Consider the following 20,710-nt stretch of genomic DNA (forward strand, 5'->3'; position numbering starts at 1 on the left):
ATAAGAAAGTTATACTTACCTGATCCTCTGAGCCAGCTTGCTCTTAGGGCCCTGTCACACCATCAAGAGTGCGTTCCAGTGCATTCGACCTCTGGAACGCACTGGAACGCAACCCTGGCTGCCTCACTTTGTTTTGGGGCGGAAGGTGGCATGGCCGTCCATTGAACTCAATGGCACCGCAGCCATGCCCACTGCCTGCGGTGCGATCACCGGCACCCAGACATGTGGCACATTAGTGCCTGTGTTCCGGTCCAGTGCGATCTGCAAAAAATTATCTGCAAATGAGGCCGAACGCACTTTTGATGGTGTCACTGGGCCTTCAGACCGATCCCTTACACCTCCCTCTGCTTCAGCTATCTAAGGTCCATGAGTCATCACGTTCTATACACACTGGGGGGGAATCGATCAAAACTGTAACAGACAGAATCTGGTACATAGTAACCAATCAGCTTCTCTCTTTCATTTTCAAAGTTCAACTGAACAAACTGATGAGAGAAGCAGATTGGTTACTATGAGCATCTGCTCCAAATTCTGGCTGCTCTAGTTTGGATCTATTCCCCCCCCTGTGTAGGACATGAGCACGCAGAGGGAGATACCATCGATGCAGACAGGCAGGAGGGAGCGCTGTCTCGGAGGATCGGGTGAGTATACCTTTGTTATTTTTGACCCTAAGCATAAACGAGCAGTTAACCCTTGGAGTGCGGGAGTAGCCCCACTGTAACGGTTAATAACATTTTTACCCGAAGTTGTCCTTTAAGACTCTTTTTTCAGTAATTATTTACAGTCTAAATAGGATATTTACTAAGTGTCATCTAAAACATTAATTAGTTGCTTGTCAGTACTAGACAAATAGCACACCAATGACTGCCTGCTATCTTTGTGATGATGTAAATATCTAGATCAAGCACACACTGCAATGTTAACTAGGAAAACTATATCTTAACTCACTCTCAGTTAAGTCATTATTGAATTACTTCATTAAATAATCAATTATTTACAATTTAAACAGGATATTTAGAAAGCGTCAACACCCTAAACTTGCATCAATTGTCTTGTCAGTATTCGAAAAATAACACACCAATGACTGAATGCTTCTCTTGTGCTAATGTAAAGATCTAGATCATTAACTAAAAAAACGATAGCTTAACTCACAGAGATCTTAGTGAACACATAGAGCAGCAGTGAAAGAACAGAGAGGTAGACCCGTATCCGATCTCCACCAAAACGTTTCCTCAGGTACTCCGGCATTGTAACCACCTGGGAGAAAAACAATAACAGTGACCACAGGCTGAATGACACAAAGTTATACATTTCTATACATATGCCAGTATAATATTGCCCTGATGAAGAGACCCTGTGTGGCCCCGAAACATTGGCTATATCATGTTTGTGACATTACACTTCAATATATAAGCACAATGATTCATGCTACTACTGAAGTGCTGGTGATCTTCATCTTCTACAAGTACAATATTAGAAATAATTACTCAGAAAACACCAAAAACTTTAATCTGATGGATTTATGGTTATTGCCTAAAATATAATCACAGACAGCACTGAGGGGTCCCCATATAGGGAAAAGAGTGGCAAATTTATAAATTGAGACATTCCCAGAGTGCGACAGTACTCCAATTGTAATGAAAAACCAATCAAGAAAAAAAACCATCGGAGATGCACACACTGGCAATGAAACAATATTACACTAATCAATATCTATTATCGATACCAATTAATATCCATAAAAACATTTTATTTTTAAATCACATAAAAACACACCATCGCCTCTAATGTCTGAAATATGGGTCATTTATTGCATTTCTGCTTTACGTTAAATCACCAGATTAAAAATTAAATAACTCTAAAATCATACAGCAAGTTACAATATCCACAGGTACTCTAAATCTCACTTGGTGATGCAGTGCAAAGAGCAAAGCTTACATGAAAAGTGCAATCTAAAAAAATATCAGGTGATGACCATACATATGGTAATAAAACCAGGAAAAAACATGCATATAAGGGATAACCCTCTACATTCTCAGGGGCCATTCTGCATACTGCCATTGTCCTCCGCTTATACCACCCATTGTTGAAGCAATGTGCTGCCACAGACACGGCCACACAAGGGTTTCTGGGAAGTAGTGTATGGCTCAGAGCAGAAGCAGCAATAATAACCCCCTTCATTAGTGTCAGTGGCAACAGTAAGAACCCTTGGCATTGGTGTCAGTGGCAGCAATAATAAACCTCCCTCTTCATTGGTATTTGGAAGTGTGGAAAGGAAGCCCGGGACCCATTTTGTCATTCTCTTGGTGTTTCTCATCCAACACTAGTTAAGTGATCTGAATATGTGTGATCTAGCTGTCTGGTTCCACAATCCAAGGATCTCTACAGTATCCTTGACTCGACAGTGACCACAGTATATGTAGCAACTGAAGTGCCACATCAATTAAAATAGTCCAGATATAAATTTGTTCCATTAAAGAAGAACTCCGTTTTATGTGCTTGGAGTTGTTCTAAAAATATTAAATATATGGGGGTCAAAAACAGCCCTGACCGGTAAGCCCCTTGTGAGATTGGGAGCTGAAATTACTGCAGATTGCACCACTGAAATCCAAGACATAGGGAGTTATTCACAAAGCTGCCGAAGGCAGCCGAGTGAATAACCCAGCCGAAGCCAAACGATGTTCGGCTATTCACTTCAGTCTTGTATGGCTGATTTCAGAGGTACATCGGCTAAAACAGGCGTAGATCGGCTGTCTTCGGTCAGACGAACATGCTCTGCATGTTCGGCTAAGCCAAAGTGCAGAAGGAGTTCGACTCAGCCAATTCAACATCTGGATCGGCTGAACCATAGCTCAGGCAGCTCACTTGCTGCTGTTCGCCCCTATCCTCCGAGGTACCGAGCAGAATAGAAAACAAGTGAACAGAATGAAAAAAAAAAAGTTGAAAAATATTTTTAACATGTAAAAAAATAGGAAATTAAAAAATTTAATTAATATATTTTAAAGAAAAAAACAAATAAAAAAGAATTGTAAAAAAAACGCTGCACGCCAACCTGACCGCATGCAACGGACTCCCACCGCATAATAAAGCACCTGACAGATGCTGGCAAAAGAAAAACAATTGGGCGGAGCTAGCGGTACCAGCTAGTTCCACCCAACTGTTTCCTATTGGCCGTCACCTGCCAGAGTCTTCTAGCAGGTCCCAGACTAAGAATAAGAACTGGGTGGAGCCGGCCATGATGTCGCAGCCGGCTCCACTCAGTTGTTATTGTTTAATGAAAGATCAGCGTCCACAGGTCATTTTGGGAATGCTGATCTGTCATTACAACTGGGCGGAGAGAGCCGTGAGATCACAGCTGGCTCAGCCCAGCTGTCATTTGCGAGGAGATCGGTCAGCCCTTCGGCCGACTTTTCTCCACGCTTCGGCTGTCACTTCGAGCCAAAGCATATGCCTTCAGCTCGGCTGAGCCATTCAGCAGCCTTCCGCTGCTGTACGGGCTATTCACAAAGTTTGACTGAACCGAAGGGCAGAGGCGGCTGAACTGAGCCGAAGGATCAGCTGAATCTATGGCTGGATCCTTCGGCTCTTTAGAGAATAACCCCCATAGAGTATGACACCAGCACACCAAAACACCTTTTAACAGCTGTTTGACTATAATGGTTAGACAGCAATAAAGGAGGGGGTGGTAAGAATTCGTGGAGGTATGTCAGATCACCAGAAGTCTTGAACCCATCCAAAATAGTTTTATGTTCAGAATGAAAAGGTCAAAGTTTGCAGGAAAACAGTGTGTTACCAAGGGATCCCAAACTCTACTGAATCGGTTTTATAGCTCTGGCTTACTGATATTTTTGTAGAAGTTGCAGGTTGTTATGGTTTTTATTACATTTAATTTTGAATAAAAGGAAAAAAAAAGAAAAACAGCAAATTGGTTAAACATATAAAATACCCAACACACAATTAGCATTCTGGAAAGTCTAAAAGTCTAATAAAATAAAACCTCTCACCCCAGCTTTCACATAGATGGGTACAAAGACCCAGCCAAGAAATACCACTATAACCAGTGCCTGTAAAATAAAACAAAAAACATGTTAATAATATGCCTGAGCACTCCATCCTTTTCTAGATAGTGACTTTTCTTTTTGTTAAAAAAAGTCCTCAATATCTCAATACCTCAATATCTGCAGGAACTGTGGGGCAATAAGAAGCTCACAGCAGAAACACCAAAGTCCTTCAAGTTGTTGTCTCAGAAGCTTAACTCACCCTGCTTCCCCCTCCCAGCAGTGACTTGGCAGCCTGCCAGTCTACTGATTTTTAAGTTGGACACAGAGCAGGGGCTATTAAAATGGGAAGCACTGTGAACTTTGAGAATCAATTGCTCCTGAGTGCCTGAAAACACAGAGGTCAGCAAGGGCTTGATTTACAGCTCATTTACTTCTTAACAATATGTAAATACTTGAAAGTTCATAGTTTGGCCACCCGTTTACTTTAAGGACTGAATGTCTTACATTCAAAAAAGTCTTGTATGCGGTTTTAAAATAGCTGTTTTTGTTTTGTTTTTTTGGAGGGGAGGAGGGTGTGTTACTACATCAGCTTGTCTTTTTTCTTATTCATTTTGGTATATTCCTCTTTTCCCTTCTCCTCTTTTGGTGCCAGTTGGTACAGCCTTTAGCTAGACACTCCCTGCCTCTCCCTGCTGCTCGATTTTTAGTTTCATGTTCCTAGAAGACACAGGGTTTAGGAAGGACTGGAAAAGCAACCTTTGTATTTCACTTATCTGAAGTAACGCTACATTGGATTCAACTTCTGTGTCTCATTGAGAAGTTAAGCTGTCTGTGAATTTTACCAAGTCAGCAGGTGGCCATAGGAGGTATGTCATTGCATATATCAGCATTTGAAACAGAACAGGAGCTAAATAACAAGTACAGAACAATAAATAAATATGCTATCCATCGAAATGCCTGTGTAAAATGACTACTCACTACTTTTCAGGCTCCAGGTCAAGCTCTATTTTAACCCCGCACTATTCTCCATGATAGCAACTTCAGCTCCCACTGTTTCCCACATGACCGCCTTGCATTGTGTTCCCTGTTAATCAAAGCCTACACAATCTTTACAGCATGGCCCCAAAACAACAGAGTTTGGGTGCATGGGTTTATAGTGACTCCATGCACTACAAGGACATGGGAATGTTACATTTGTATTAAGAGGTTTTACTCAAAGTGATAACAGCCAAGTTAAACCATAGCATCAACTTTCATAGAGCTGCATGACTCCTTTATTACCAAAATATCAGCTTTATAAATGGTTGCTGCTTGTCTGCAGAATAGTTGTATTGTCCTGCAAAACCTCAAAACATTGAACTTAACCACTTCGGGGAGTATTTATAAAGAAGGGAATCTGACATTCACCAAACATTCTCTGTAGGTGCATCTTCCAGGTGCATGTGTTTTAAATGAAAGTTATTGATTTAACACCGATGAATGTTTGGTGAAAGTCACATTCACTGCTTTACATATATGTGTCTTTGAGTAAAGTCTCTGCAAATTACTGGTGTGCTGGTTTCTCCAATGCTGTGGATGAAGAATAAGGAAACTGTTAGTTCCTAGTAGGACACAGTGGAGCGAGAAGAGTTTTAAAAACACAGAGCAGAGCTGTAAAAAAAAAAAAAAGTAAGGCAACTGGACTTGCTGTATTTTTCTTCTGAATTGAGAAAACTAGTAGGATGATCAGCAAAACGTCTTAGAAAAAAAAATACAGCAAGCCCAGTTGCCTCGATTTCTTTTTTTTTAACAGATATACCATGACCTTTATAAATGAGAACCTTCACAGACACAGAGAGAAGAGGTTGCAAAGCTGTTATGAAGATATAAGGGCAATAATAGTAGGCTTTAAAAGGAGCATGCTAAGATAGACATTTGGGAGCTTCCTTTGCTGTCTGCTGTCATCCTCTACTTGATGTGACAAAGACTTGGAACAACATGAGTCTGCAGACACTTACTGAAATCCTTGAATATCTTGACTTTAACAATTACAGAATAATCTGAAAATAATTGGCTTAAGCAGACTAAGGGCAGGATATGTAGCACTCTGGACTTTAAAACACACCTGAAGTACAAAGGAAATTATCTGAGGTTTAAACTGATTTTAAGAGCAAATAATCCCTCATAAAGATCAAAGAACAAGGCGTAATGAATCAATATGCACTGTAACACAGTGTATGAATATGTGACTTCTACTTGTGCAATCATTACTTCTTGCTACTGTGAAACATGATTAATAACAGAGAAAGTTAAAGTGGCAGACAAGGGGGGGAAAAGGGGGAAAAAAGGGAAAACAGAAGAACAATGCAAGTAATAAATGCATAGCTAAGAGACACAGAGAAAGTAAGGATTATAAAGCAAAAGATGAGACAAAGTCATTGAAAATGGCAGCCATTGTGAGTGAATTGGTTGAAATAATAATGTGTTATGTGAATGTGTTTTTCTGCGAGCTTTTATTTCTCTTTCTGTTTCTCATGGATAATTCAAATTTATTTAGACGTTAGTGTGATTACTTATGTGGCTTACATAGTATTTTAGAATATAAAAGGGGTTGTTTTTTTTGGATTAGATACATTTTAAGTTTAAGCAATGCTGCAATGCTTTTAGCAAGGCTTCTAATACATGAAAAAAAAGTATAACTTTAACCAACCCAAACGCAGCCATCCTATAGCCATCCTACAGCCATCCTATGACCCCAAATGGTCATCACAAACATATAGGATGATTGCACACACCCAAATAATTATAGGATGATTGCAAACCCAAACAATATACATATCTCATTTGCTTCCTTTTCGTCTATTAAACCCACCATTAAAATGTTTTGTTATATCTGTTCAATAATTGCAATATCTGTTGATGCTGCCATAAATCCAGTGAGCTTGTAATTTCCTGTAGTGAGCTGACAACGCCATGCCTCTGAAGTCTGAAGCAGTGGTATCAGCCCTGCCCAGCTCATCTATGTGAACTACAGACCCCCCTCCTGGGGGGGGGGGGGGGTTTGTAGTCCAAATCGGGAGGGTGACAGTGCTTTGTAATGTGATCACACCAGCCAATTTTTGTTTTTCAGTAGACACAATTGTTTGGCTCTTAGTCAGGTGTATAAACTGAACACTGACCTGACTGGTACCTGAGAAACTTCCAGGCGATGGCTAAGCCATTGGCTGGGTCCCTACCAAGGAACGTAGTGTATGGGTCAAATAGTGTGATGTGACTCTTGAGACACTGGGGCACTGACAGGAGATTTTGCTATCTTGGGTTTAGTGTGGCTAGAGAAGCAAGGATAAACCTGCAACAATAATTCATAAACTGTTCCGTTGATTCGGTTATTTGTGTTCTGATGTTGTTCTGAGAATTTATCAGTTGTGTGTTTTACCTGTCGAATGCAACTAAAGACAGAAAGCATTCAGAACATTAGTTGTTGCTGTAGCGATCTCAGACAAAGACAACTCACTGGATGATTTCTGGGTCATTCTGGATAATTTGCAGATAATTAATTCTTGAAGCTATGGAGCTCCTGGTTGCCGATGCTACTCTTCAGAGACCACACTGTTCCCACTCCTCCAAAGACTCTGATGCAGTAAGAAAGGTACACTTCTAGTCCAAAGTGTGGATTTTCCTTTGGCTGGGCATGGATATATCATGGATATATAATCATGCCAAGCATTATCTGGGTCTGCCTGGTATCTCCTCCCAGTTGGATGTACTTGGCACAGCTCTTATGAAGCTTCCTAAGAAAATCTGCACAGGAAGCCCAAGCCACCTCAACTTCCTTGATTTTAAAGACCATTACCTCTATTCCACTGGCCTTCTAGACCATGGTTAAGCAGTTGTGGTGAAACTAAAAATCCCATCATTTATTCACCTCTGGAAGTCATGCTTATGGCTTCCAGAGTCTTGCAATGCCTTATGAGATTTGTAGATTTACCACAGCTGAAGGGCTGAAATGTGCCTAAACCCTGTTCTACACCATCACACTGCTCACCTGTTCCTTAACTGCAAAGTTTTTTTGGAAGCTCTTTCTTGCCACTGACCAGACTTCTTGCTGGTCTTGCAATCCCTCTTTACAAAACCAAAGAATAGGATTCCAAAGTATCTATATTCTGTCAATGAAAGCAATGTCTGCCTCATGTAAAAGAAAGGAGAGAATACCACATCCTCTGATTTAGAGGGGGAATCTTCAATTCTTTTCTCTTTACTTGTAGCAGTAAACTGCAAGCTAGAGGTCACAGCTGTATGAAATGTACTTGCTGCAAATTGTAGAGATGCCACCTCCAGATCTCCAGTACCAGACACCTTTCCATCCCTGACAATACATTGATATTTTGTCAATGCAAACACAAGCAGAGAATAGAGACAGTCTTGAGAAAGCCCAACCCTCACCTTAAATGGTTTTGTCCTAATGTCAAAAATGTGGACACATCTATCAATGTATGTGCATGGTAAGGTGCATTTTCAGAAAATCATAACGATATTCCTGGTTAAGCAAAGTATCACAAGTATGTTACAATATCTTACATTCCATTCAAAGCCTCCAATTACAATTCCACCAGCAGCTGCGGTGCCTGCCAGACCAACAAAGTGCCCACTTCCGATGTTACTGGCAAAAAGGGATGCCCCAATCTGAAAAAAGAAAGAAAATTGCATTGTACATTAACATTACATAGAGCATTACAATAACATTACATAGTTTGTAAATGCTGCATACTGGACTTTTACATACCTCTTTATAGGTTTTATACTAAGAAAGCACAGTCTGAATTATTTATCCCTATCATAGTCACTGTTTCTACACCCTGTACACATTTTACATAACTTCTAAGTATAGTTAATATGTAATTAGCTCTTTTTGCCTTCTAGTTTTATAATCTAAGTCGGAAACATGACAATAGAAGTTAACTGATTGTTCTGGACAACATGTGTGAGGTTTTAGTGACAGGCAAGTGACCTACATTCATGGGCCAAAAACTCTATCTGCAACTCAGTATAAAACTGCCCATACTTATAACTTTGGCTTTACCATCTGCATATCAGGGCCGGATTTACTCTCCCTGCTGCCCCAAGGCCAGGTTCCTCAATGCGCCCCCCTCCCTGCCACCTTCCACCCCCAATGGACAATGGCAACCAGATGGTGGGGGCGGCAGGGATTCTTTTTTTTCTTTAGTTTAAAAAAAAAACTTTTTATCACTTTTTTAATTTTTATTTATTTATTTACTTTTTAAAATTTTTATTTATCGTATCTTTTACTTTTTTATTTTTTTAAATAATTTTTTATCTTATAATTTTTTTTAATTTTTAATCACATTTGCAGTGTGATCACCATGCAGTGTTATTGCAAGCGACATCGCCGAGATCATTTGTAAATGAACGAGTGGCTTCCCCCCCTGCACATTTAGCCCTGCTTGCCCTACAGTAATCGTACAAATACTGATCTCGTTTGTTTTTTGAATGATAATCGCAAGGTGTATGGGCACCGTAAGGCAATAGTTACCACCCTAGAAATGGTTTACAGCCAGCTTTCCTAACAAAGGAAATGTGAAAGCACCATGAAGAAAAGAAAAGGATAAAGGTGGTGAACTTCTGTTCCCTAGCTAACTGTCATTAAAAGACTGTTTTGAAATAACTATACGATAACATACTTGTTAAATTTAGAACCCATATGCGCTGTTAGATAATTGTACACATGTAATCAGTCTGCTGCGACTACGTGTAATCTGCACTATCATCAATGTATGGGAAACACCCACAGCTGGCTTTTTCACCTTTTCAAGAGAATTACCATAGTCACTTTGAAAGCTTACATAAATAAATTCCTGTCACAATATACAGCTACAGTGTTATTGTATTTTTATCCATTAAAGAACAATCTTTGAAGTTCGGTTCACATGTAACCATTAAGGTGCTTTACGGTAAGGCACTCTCATTAGCGTGGGCTGGCAATGCATCTCAATGGTCCCAGAAACTGGACCTGAACCTTTTTTGGCAACACACTGCACCACAACCCTCGTTAGTGCTTTGCAGTGTGTTGTACCACTGTGCAGTGGACTTGCTTTAGTGAGGCAGATTGAGGTTCCATTCAGAATGAATGCAAGTAGTGAGTGTTGCTGTGCACTGCAGCCTAAAATAAAATTAAAGTGACACTAAACTCAGGAGTTAGATCCTAAAAATGCATTCAAGTACCTTATCTATTAACAAAAATGTATCTTATTTGTGTATCACTCAGCTGTAGATCCTCAAATCATCTCTGAATTCATGCCGACACTGTCCTTCCTTCTGGAGGGTGGCTACTTTTGTTCCATGGTGCCTGTGTGTGTTGTAAAGTAGCCACCGCTCCAAGCTCACTACCGTGATGGACTACAATCTCAATACAAATTAGGAAACTAAACATGAGATTGTAGTCCATCACAGAAGTGAGCTTGGAGGATTGCAGGATTGCATCACATTAATCAGCAGAGACTTAAATGCAAAGCACACTCAGAATCCAGGAACTTCTTGAAAGTGATGAGCAGACGGAAGGCAGCACTCACTACATAAAAGGGATTTTATTAAATAAGCTTTGATTGCATTATCAGCACTGGTAGAACTACTAGGTTCGCAGGGGTCACATATGCGACTGGGCCCTGGCGTTCTTCCACTTGGGAGGGTGGGGAGGGGGGCAGAAAGGACGTCATTCCAGGCGTGGAGATGATAGGTGTAAGACACGGCCAGTCCACTTGAGGGAGAGACACACAATGCCAGTTGAGACACAGGAGGGCTGCTCTTTCCAGTAAACCACTCGGATAAGGAAGTCTCAGGAAAGGTCTTGTGTGTTTGTTCACCCATTTGTGAATAAAGTTGCAATTGTTGAAAAGGAAATGCCTCAGTTGAGAGTGCTCTTTGTCTCTGTAGATAATTGCCCTGAGAGAGAACTGTGTCGAGATCATTTATGGCCATTTTTGACATGGTCAAAGGAATTCGAGTGCAGGGCTGGAACATGTAACACAACGCATGCACAGCATACCATGTTAGAAAAGTGGTTTCACTAAGTATTTTTCCTTCGGTTCTTTTTGAAACTGGTTTTGTGTGTTTCTGGGTATTTTCTTCTTGTCTGTCATACGGATAAACATTGCCAGTAGTGGCCGCATTAGAACTTAGTTTCTTTACAGACAGCAGGGTGCGTCTGAGGTACCCTGAGCATGATCTCATGCGGTGTGCTGAGGAGAATGTTTGCTGAAGCTGCCTGTGCATTTGAGAAAAAAGGAATCCCAGAAGTCATGTCTACTGTACTAGATCTGGAAGGTGAAGGTTTATAATCATATGTCTGCATTTCCTGGAAAGAGTGCATTTCACTCACTGGCGGAACTGCTAGGGTTGCAGAAGTCACATGTGTGACTGGGCACTGGTGTTCCGCCACTTGGAGGGGGGGTGTAGAAAGCTAGAAGAGCGCCCTGCTCTGGTAACCCTGGTGACTACAGCTCCCAGCAGGCCAATGCTCCGCAGCTCCCTCCCACGGTGGTGGGTTGGGGAGGTGAGGGGGGCATTTTTATGGTTTCTTGCACCTGGGCCCTGAGGTTTCTAGTTATGCCTCTGATTACAAAAATGAATGAAAAACAACTATAGTATGTATTCTTATTATAATGCTGATATTATAACAGGATAGTATATACTGGGACTTGATAACTCAGTCAAAAATTATGCCGAGGATTGGGAAGATGGTATGTGTGGTAGAATTATGCCATCAGTCTGGTGCTGGCAGGAAGAAGCATTATCTCAGTCTCCTTTTCCCCAGTGCTCATGTAAAATTATAAGCAATAAGACAACAAAGGCACATACAGCTTAGGTAAGGACAAAACAAACTTGTGCAGACCACAGTTTTTTTTAATATAGCTGAGTTATACCAAAACCAACCTCTTAGTTCAGAAAGTAGGTGCTGACCCAGGAGGATTGCTGGTAATTTAAATTGTATTTCCACTTTTGTAGTTAAAAAAAAAAAAACACCATATGTTTGTAATGTGTTCCTATTCACAAAATAATAAAAAGAACATTTCTTACCTTCTAGATGTTTCTTTGGAGCAGGCCTTTAGGCACACTACAAGCTACTCTGAACAATTTCAAAGTGAATCCTCCCCCATACCCCATACCATGTAATAAAAAAAAAAAAAATTGGCCCTGATGTAAATGCAACATCAATCACGATCAACAATATCCTGATGTCCCGCAGAAATGAATGGCTGCAGCTGCTAGAGGTTAGAATGGGTGAACTGGCCATTTAGTTCACCTGTTCTGCAAACTGCAAACAAGCTGGGTTTGGGTTTAACTCATAGTCGACCCCAACCGGAAGCTAATCTCTAGTTATAAGTTGTAGGTTGGGACAGTGGTTGGGACAGTGTCTGAAGCAATCCTAGTTCAGCAAACAGTTGTATGCAGCAAGCAAAGGTCATCATATTGTATATCCAGAGTGTTGGCAGAGGCCAAGCAGAAAATATAGTGGGAAGAGTGACTAGTGGATTAGTATTTTCTTATAAATATTAGGAAAGGGTTAGTTCATCAGGGTATTCTGTTTTTTAACACCTCAGGTTTGAGAAAGAAAGAAAGAAAGATATTCCTTTTATCTGTGTCTTTTACATACACAACTGAATTTAAAATAAATTCTAAAAAGCTACTTGCAAAGTAAAGGTAGGCCAGAAGTTGGTATCTTTGGAGAAACTTTGAGCCAGAATGTGTGCTAATGTAACAGAGTTACAGAGGCCTTTTGTAGCATGAGTTGTGATATATATTCACATACCACTGGAGACAAGATCAGTTTCTTTCATACACGACAGCCATTGTGGTATTGACCAGGTTATATGATATACCAAAGAACAATATCACATAGTGTTGTAGAATTGGCTTTGATTCACATTCGAGAAGTAAATACCAAGAATGTAAAAAAAATGTCCTTTTCAATTTTTTTAATACCTGGGAATTTAGCCTGATGATTGGCCTGTTTTTCTTCTATTTATTCAAAAAAATAAAAAATGGTAAAGTGAGAGCTGATTTGCTCATTATAGGAACAAATGCTTATTTAGGTTAAATATCACTGCTAAGCGCAGAAGCAGTGGCAATAATTTTGTGCAATAAGCATATTGTTTGCCTTTCATTTGCATACAAGGCCCTACTACTGGTCCTTTGGTGGGTGGGAATGTAATGCATTTCGTTTTCCCTAGGGGTCCCCACCTGCCATTAGATTGGGGTATAAATAGCAAGAAAGGGAGGAGTTCAGGGAAACGGAGTGGGGAGTGTAAGGAACAGAGTTCACCTGGTTCCCGGGTCATGATGTGCCCCTTAGGGTGAAAGTCGCTAGTTCTTCAACCATTATAGCTGGAGAATCAGTAGAGCACCATTCTCTAGGCAAAAGTTTTGAACTAGACTAGCCTTGAAATTAAACCAAGCTGAAAATGGGCTGATCAGTTGCAAAATTACCCTCAGTAAAGAAAACTTGCACAAGAAGGTGGGCTGAGTATTCTTGTGTATTGGAGGGTGGCCAGGTATACCTTGGGAAAACGAGTACAGACACTAGATGGTCAGGATAAGGTGGTGGCCAAGTGAAGGTGGGTTGGCCAGCCTGGCAGTGGTGATGGGTTTCCTGTCTAGATCACACACCTTGTAGCCCCTGCCTCTGTAGTCTTTTGGATCGAGTGTTTGGTGAAACTTCTGAGGGACCAGGCCTGCAACCACAAATCTGGGGCCTCATACAACTAAGTTGTGATTTACTGTAGAAAAGTGCATTTCATGTTAAGGCCCATAGGCCGAAGAGGGAATAAGCAAGAGCAATGAAGGAGAGGTGATCCCAACATTCCTTTTCTATAAGTGATCTTCTGCGGGCCCCACCATGGTAACTAGCTTAACAACCTGCTGCACCCCCTTGACATACACATGCACAGAAAAAAAAAGTCCTTTCAATCTTATGAGTAAAATATGAAAATCTCCTAAAAAAGATAATCTGTCAATCTGTCACTTAATTGTTCAGATTTTTCTGAAGTAAGTGTTGAAAACTCCCAGAAGATATGGACTTATCTGATCCAGATAAATTATTAATCTGAATAACAGGAATTAGGCACACACTCATGTCAAATCATTAACCACATATATTTGAACCTTTGCAATCCCCAACAAAACATTTCCACTAAGAATGGACTTTCAACATACGGGTAAGATATCAGCTGTAACTAAGGAGCTTTCTCAACCAATCTTATTACAGTAGAACTGCCTTCACGGTAGATCTATAGCGTGTGTACATATCTGTTCTAAAACCACAACAGCAATTCCTTTCCAAAATGGAAGCTTGTAAAGGATAGACCTTTTCACACTGTTTGCTTAACTTGGCCTTTCAAGCATGTTGTAATATCAGGAAATATTCCTTATATTTCCCTAACTCTTTGCCAACACTGTTTATATGACATAGTTCCTTGTCACCTAGTCTTAAAGAAACAGCATCAATTACCAAAGAATTTTATAGAAAAAAATGGAACATATGAAAAGAGAGTATGGAAAATTAAATCCCAATGCACACATGCATCTATGTTTTGGTAAAACCTATACCAAGGCTGAAAACCTTGGTATAACCCAAAATGTAATTAAACATTTCCTTACAATCACTTGGTGCCCCTGCTAGTCAAATCAACGTTCTGCCATAATGTTCACGATGTCTATTCAATGAAATGGCTGGCAAACAAAGGAAAAAAATATACTTATTCCAGGAAGTGTGGACTGTACTATTGTAAACTACTACTTGGGGGGTGTTACTTTAGGGAAGTCAGACACAGAAAAAGACCTGGGGGTGCTCATAGACCACAGATTTGGCAATAGTAAGCAATGCCAAACAGCAGCCAGTAAAAATAACAAGATACTGGCGTGTATTAGAGGTAATGTAGCAAGGGTTCAAAGAGTAATACTTCCACTTTATAAATTGGTTCGGCCTCTTCTTGAGTATACGGTATAGTTCTGGTCGCCTACTCTTAGGAGAGACATCCTGGAACTGGAAAGAGTTCAAAGAAGGGCTACAAAATTAATTAAAGGGATAGAAGGCCTGAGTTATGAAGACCGCATTCAAAATCTAAACTTATTCACCTTAGAAAAGAGGCGATTAAGAGGGGACCTTATTGCAGTCTTCAAAATCATCAATAGGGATCACTATATTAGGAACAAACTGTTAAATCCCCAAACTGTATTGAGAACCCGGGGATACAACAAGAGGTTAGAAAAGAGGAGGCTTCATCGTAGAATTCATAGGGGGTATTTCACTGTGAGAGTGGTGAAAGTTTGGAATTCCCTACCACAGGCAGTGATATCTGCGGATAACATTGGTAAATTCAAGAAACTTCTGGATGAGTTTCTTCTTTCGCAGAATCTACAGGGATATGGGAAGTGTTAGAGCAAGATAAATACACACACACTCACATACATTGGTTGAACTGGATGGACCTTGGTCTTTCTTCAGCCTTACTTACTATGTTACTATGTAATTTACCTGCTACTACAATTAAAAGGTGGGTTGGAACACAGTCAGAAACTATGACAGGATAAGATTTTCCTGGGGTCCCCAAAAGATATAAGAAATAAGTAGTGGGTTCAATCTATAAATCATAATGTGAACAAGTGGTTAATTCCTGTCTTTTTTATAAGAAAAAGGAAAATAATCCTGTCACTGTTTGTTCAAAACACTATACAGTCTATGAAACCTCTTATCAGCTATCATTACAATTACTTTACAAGAGATTTCACAATAAGACAAAGTATTAAGATTAATACTGAATATTCTGAAAAAGCAGATCAGGCCTGTAAATTACACAACATTTTCTAGATAAAGAGTTGCTGTGAACGTTAGGCAATATAGGGGGCTCATATTCACAGGCAAGTAGTGGACCTGAAGAATATAAATGAACATACAGGAACATAAAGGACCATCTTTTTTAAGTCAATGGAAAGTAGTATGTAATCACTCAGTAACTATTATTATTATTATTACAGGTATTTATATAGCACCGACAATTTACGCAACGCTTTACAGTGCACATTCACATCAGTCCCTGCCCTCAAGAAGCTGACGATCTAAGGTCCCTATCTCACATGCATTCATACGTGGGACAATTTAGACAGGAGCCAATTAACATTAACAAAACACATTTATAAGGACTTGTACCATAACTATTTGTGGAAGCAAAGCATTGATGTATATATATCATAACAATGATTTTACATTGAATTTTGGATTAGATATGTTCTAAACTAGTCATCACAACATAAGAACTTGGAACTTTATAGGTGGACAAAAACCAGATTAAGAAAGCCAGAGGACTTGAGAAAAAGGGAGACCTCAGGGAGATGAGGATTTGCAGAGCATGCAGTACGCCGCAACGAAAAGTGCCCATGGTTAAATTACCCTAAATGCAGGGTGTGGCTTAATAGGGTTTAAGCCTACTCACATATACACTACGGCTATGACGCAGTCCTTGCACTCACAAAATACTCTTTAATCACAGTGGCACGCGTTCTGGTGTGGGCCATCGCACTGCAGGCGAGGGGCGTAGCTGCGAATTTAGTGCACAACCACGCCTCCTCCATCACTGAACGCTAACCACTTTGGAACGCACTGTATATGGTGTGAACAAAAAAAGAGTGACATGCTTTTTTCATTTATAAAAGGTATTACTTTGCCCTGCATGCGCAAGGTGACAGTGTCTCATTAAAAAAAAGAATAAGGGGGGCGTGGCTACCAAGGGATGTGAGCAGACGTGTCCTCCCTGAGCTCCGTCCATCGCCGCTGAATTTTAGAGATTAGCAGCCCTTAACCAGCTTAAATCTGAAGGACAAAAAATATAAGAAGTCTGCCAAGACACCTTCTACCTCCGCCAAGGGGTCCCAGTCAGCCTCTTCCATCAGGGGCTTCTTTGGTCAGTCGGACCACGTGAGGGAACTTGTGAAATAAGCTTTTAAAAATAAAGAAAATGTTATTCATATAAAAAAAAAAAAAAAGAATAAAACCCTGTGTGCCAATCAGGTTGAATTTTCCTGAATTCAGATAACAAATCTAAATGAGACAAGGTAGGGACAGGGAAGGTTGTAACTGATTAAAGTAAGCCAGCTATGAATCTGAATGAAGAGATATAAGATAGAAAAGGCATGATTCTTATTCTATGCCCATGCTTCCTGGTGGTAATAAATAGAACAGAATCCTTACATGGTTGTATGTGACCTGATGGTTTGTGAATAAATTAATTGAAACCTGTCCTAATCTCCACCCATCATTGTGAACATTTCCCTTGGTCAGAAAAGGAAGAGTTGAGAAATAACTGGATTTTCTGGATGTTTGCACATAAAGATGAGCTCATCTGTTTTGTTCATACTCTGGGCATTAAAGGCTGCCAGAGGCACAAGAAACTATTTTGAGTTGTTGCAAAGAATGAACATTCCTGTTCAGACCATTTAACTGCTGCTTGCCCTTGTGGCACAAAGAAGACGGGCACAGGGCCTGGGAGAGTAAATATTAACTGCATCTGGTTGTCATTGCTAATTTCAAGTCAGAATGTAATAAGTACTTCAGCAACGTAATATCCACATAAATTGCCTTTCAATAAATAACTTGGATCATATACTGTATTTATTATGGAAACAAGACTGTAGGTTAGTGACAGAAAAGCCATTCTTGTCTCCTTGAAAAAGTTTCTTGTACATTTCATTCTAGAGAACAAAGAGACCCATTCATCTCCAGCTCCATGTAGTCTGTGTACTTGACCCCATCGCTGCACATAACAGTAATTCAGTAACACATTTGAATTAATAGAGGCTTCATAAGGGCAAAAACTGATATACTATATCTGCAAAGAATGACAATTGCCCGGAATGTATTGAGAAGGATTTTTTTTAATGAGCTTTGAATAAAAAGTTAATATTTTCACATTTTTAAAGTTTTGAATATTTTTAGAAACGATTTCTACAATAAAAGGACACAATATGCAAAGCAAGCTTGGCTTTTCAGTAATAATGCATTCAAAATAGTCACTACTGCATGCTTTCAGGCAATCTGTGTATAACTGACTGCCGGACAGCCATATTTTATCTAGGAGAGAGGGAGGAGGGGTGCGACTCCTCTATGACTCTGTATTCTGCGTATTCATATTTCCCAGCTATTTAGATATGCTTCACAACAAAGTTGTAAACTGAATCACCAGAAAGATAATGCTTTTCCTTAGAGATGGCTACTAAGAAAATGTTTGATCTTTAGATTTAAACATAATAGCTAAGATCAACAAAAAGTGATTCTTAAGGTCACAATATTGAATGTATGCATGCTGATATACACTGCAGGACACTTAGGGAGACCTAAAACCCCGGAATCTCCATTGTTTAAATGTTGACCAGCTTCTGTAGCTACTCCTTCACGTGCCCCTCTTGTCTCACTGCCTTAATAATTATGATGGGAAAACTAACTGGCTACCATATCCTCTGATATCAACTTTAGAGGAACTACTTGGGATGAGCCTCGCTTTGCCTCATGGTTGGAATTAGTAATAATATCTTGTTTATTATTTGTTTTGAAAGGGGATAACAATTTTCAAAAATAACTGTCAAATAAGAGAGTTATAGTGATCAGTGATAGTTATCCAAAGATCTCATATAGGGCCAGTTCATGGTATACATAGACATACAAAAAACATTGTAGCAGCTGAGGCCTGCAAAGCATGCGCAGCAACTCTAGGAAAAGTAGAGCAGAGAAAGAAGTGGGAGGAGAGAATGAGGTCAATGGGAGAAGAGGTAGAGAGAAAGTGGAGTGGGCGGTCTGGGGTCATGGGCAGGACTGCACGCTAACTAACCAGAGGCTTGTGGGGCCTCTAAAAGACCAGCAGCCGATGGTCAAAATTCCTCAGTAACTAATACTAAATACAGGGTTCCCAAGTTCTTTCAAATTTAGGCAGAGTGTCAAACAGCTTAGTGGAATTACTCTGATAATAATTTAAAAGGCTAGGAACTCTCACCCAATGCTCACCCAAGCTGCAAACTTGGTGAGAACTCCCACCCAATGCTCACCCAAGCTGCAAAACCTTTATGGACTTTAATTTTAAATGCAAGCTCTTCATCTTCATTCATCAATGCTTACCCAAGCTGCAAACCTTTTATGGACTTTAATTTTAAATCCAAGCTCTTCATCTTGTCCAACTGGGTCCTCATCACATTACGCAGGCTGCATTGATAGTATGTCCCCAATGGAAAAGAGAGTAGAATCCAACAAGGGTAGATTTACTATAGTTGGTTTGTCCATCTGTGTCCATGGTTCAGAGGCTATGACTTGCCCCAAATATTTTAAAGGTCTTGTGATAGTGGCCATTGAAACACCATAATATTAGCCAATCAACTAAATACACAGATGATATCCACCCACCAGGCCACTTTATTAGGTACTCCTGTTCAATTGCTTGGTAATACAAATTGCTAAATCAGCCAATAACATGGCAGCAACTCAATGCATTTAGCCATCTAGATGTGGTGAAGATGACTTGCTGAAGTTCAAACCGAGCATCAGAATGGGGAAGAAAGGGGATTTAAGTGACTTTGAACATGGCATGGTTGTTGGTGCCAAACGGGCTGGTCTGAGTATTTCAACAACTGCTTATCTACTGGGATTTTCACGCACAACCATCTTGAGCGTTTACAGAGAATGGTCCAAAAAAAGGAAAATATCAACTGAGCGTGAGAGTGAGCCTTGTTGATGTCTGAGGTCAGAGGAGAATGGGCAGACTGGTTCAAGCTGATAGAAAGGCAACAGTAACTCAAATAACCATTCGTTACAACCAAGGCATGCAGGATACCATCTATGAACACTCAACACGTCAAATCTTGAAGCAGATGGGCTACAGCAAAATTGGACAATAGAAGATTGGAAAAACATTGCCTGGTCTGATGAGTCTCGATTTCAGCTGCGACATTCACATGGTAGGGTCAGAATTTGGAATAAATCATGGGTGGTGGTGGTATAATGGTGTGGGGGATATTTTCTTGGCACACTTTGGGCCAGTGATACTATTATGTCAATATGAACCAAAATCTCTGAGGAATGTTTCCAACACCTTGTCGAATCTACACGAAGAATTAAGGCAGTTCTGAAGGCAAAAGGGGGTCCAAACCGGTACTAGCAAGGTGTACCTAATAAAGGTACAGTATATATATCAGGTTTAGGCAACCTCGGCACTCCAGCCAAATCCCATCATGCCTCTGCCTCTGGTAGTCAAGCCAGTGGCTGTCAGAATCTTGCAATGCTTCATGGGATTTGTAGTTCCACAACAGCTGGAGTGTCAACCCCTAATACATATATACTGTTTACCTCACATATAAAATAACACTCCTATGATCCAACCACCCTTTGTGCTAAATGGCTGTATAGCAGACAACACTTTTCAGCATAGGCGTTGCTGCAGGGGGGCAAGGGGGTGCAATCGCCCCCCCCCCCCCGTGTTATGCCTTGCCTCTCCGTGTGCTCCCCCGCTAAATTAAGCAGCAGTGCAGTGGCTTCCTGCCTTCCTCCCTCCGCCACCTCTCTGCCACCTGCACCGTTGCTCCGGCCAGCCCAGCCCGCTGCAGATGCGGCTCTGTAATCGGGCGGCCGCTCGCTCCTCACTGGGGCCCCGGGAGGCCCCCGCGGGCGGCCCTCTAACATG

The 20,710-nt window shown here is 40.5% G+C and overlaps 1 protein-coding gene across 2 annotated transcripts in view; it reads right to left on the reverse strand.

Moving 5' to 3' along the window:
* SLC5A1 (solute carrier family 5 member 1) overlaps window positions 1-20,710 on the reverse strand; it is a 61,559-nt gene that overhangs the window by 21,274 nt on the left and 19,575 nt on the right. For both annotated transcript variants that reach the window (XM_018557414.1, XM_018557413.1), the window contains exons 4-6: window positions 8,559-8,663; window positions 4,005-4,064; window positions 1,153-1,257 (exon numbers count right to left, since the gene is read on the reverse strand). In XM_018557414.1, coding sequence (XP_018412916.1) covers window positions 1,153-1,257; window positions 4,005-4,064; window positions 8,559-8,663 — 270 coding nt within the window. The remainder of the gene's footprint in view (window positions 1-1,152; window positions 1,258-4,004; window positions 4,065-8,558; window positions 8,664-20,710) is intronic.

The sequence above is a fragment of the Nanorana parkeri genome, unplaced genomic scaffold (assembly GCF_000935625.1).
Source record: "Nanorana parkeri isolate BGI_ZX_2015 unplaced genomic scaffold, ASM93562v1 scaffold282, whole genome shotgun sequence".
NCBI lineage: Eukaryota > Metazoa > Chordata > Amphibia > Anura > Dicroglossidae > Nanorana > Nanorana parkeri.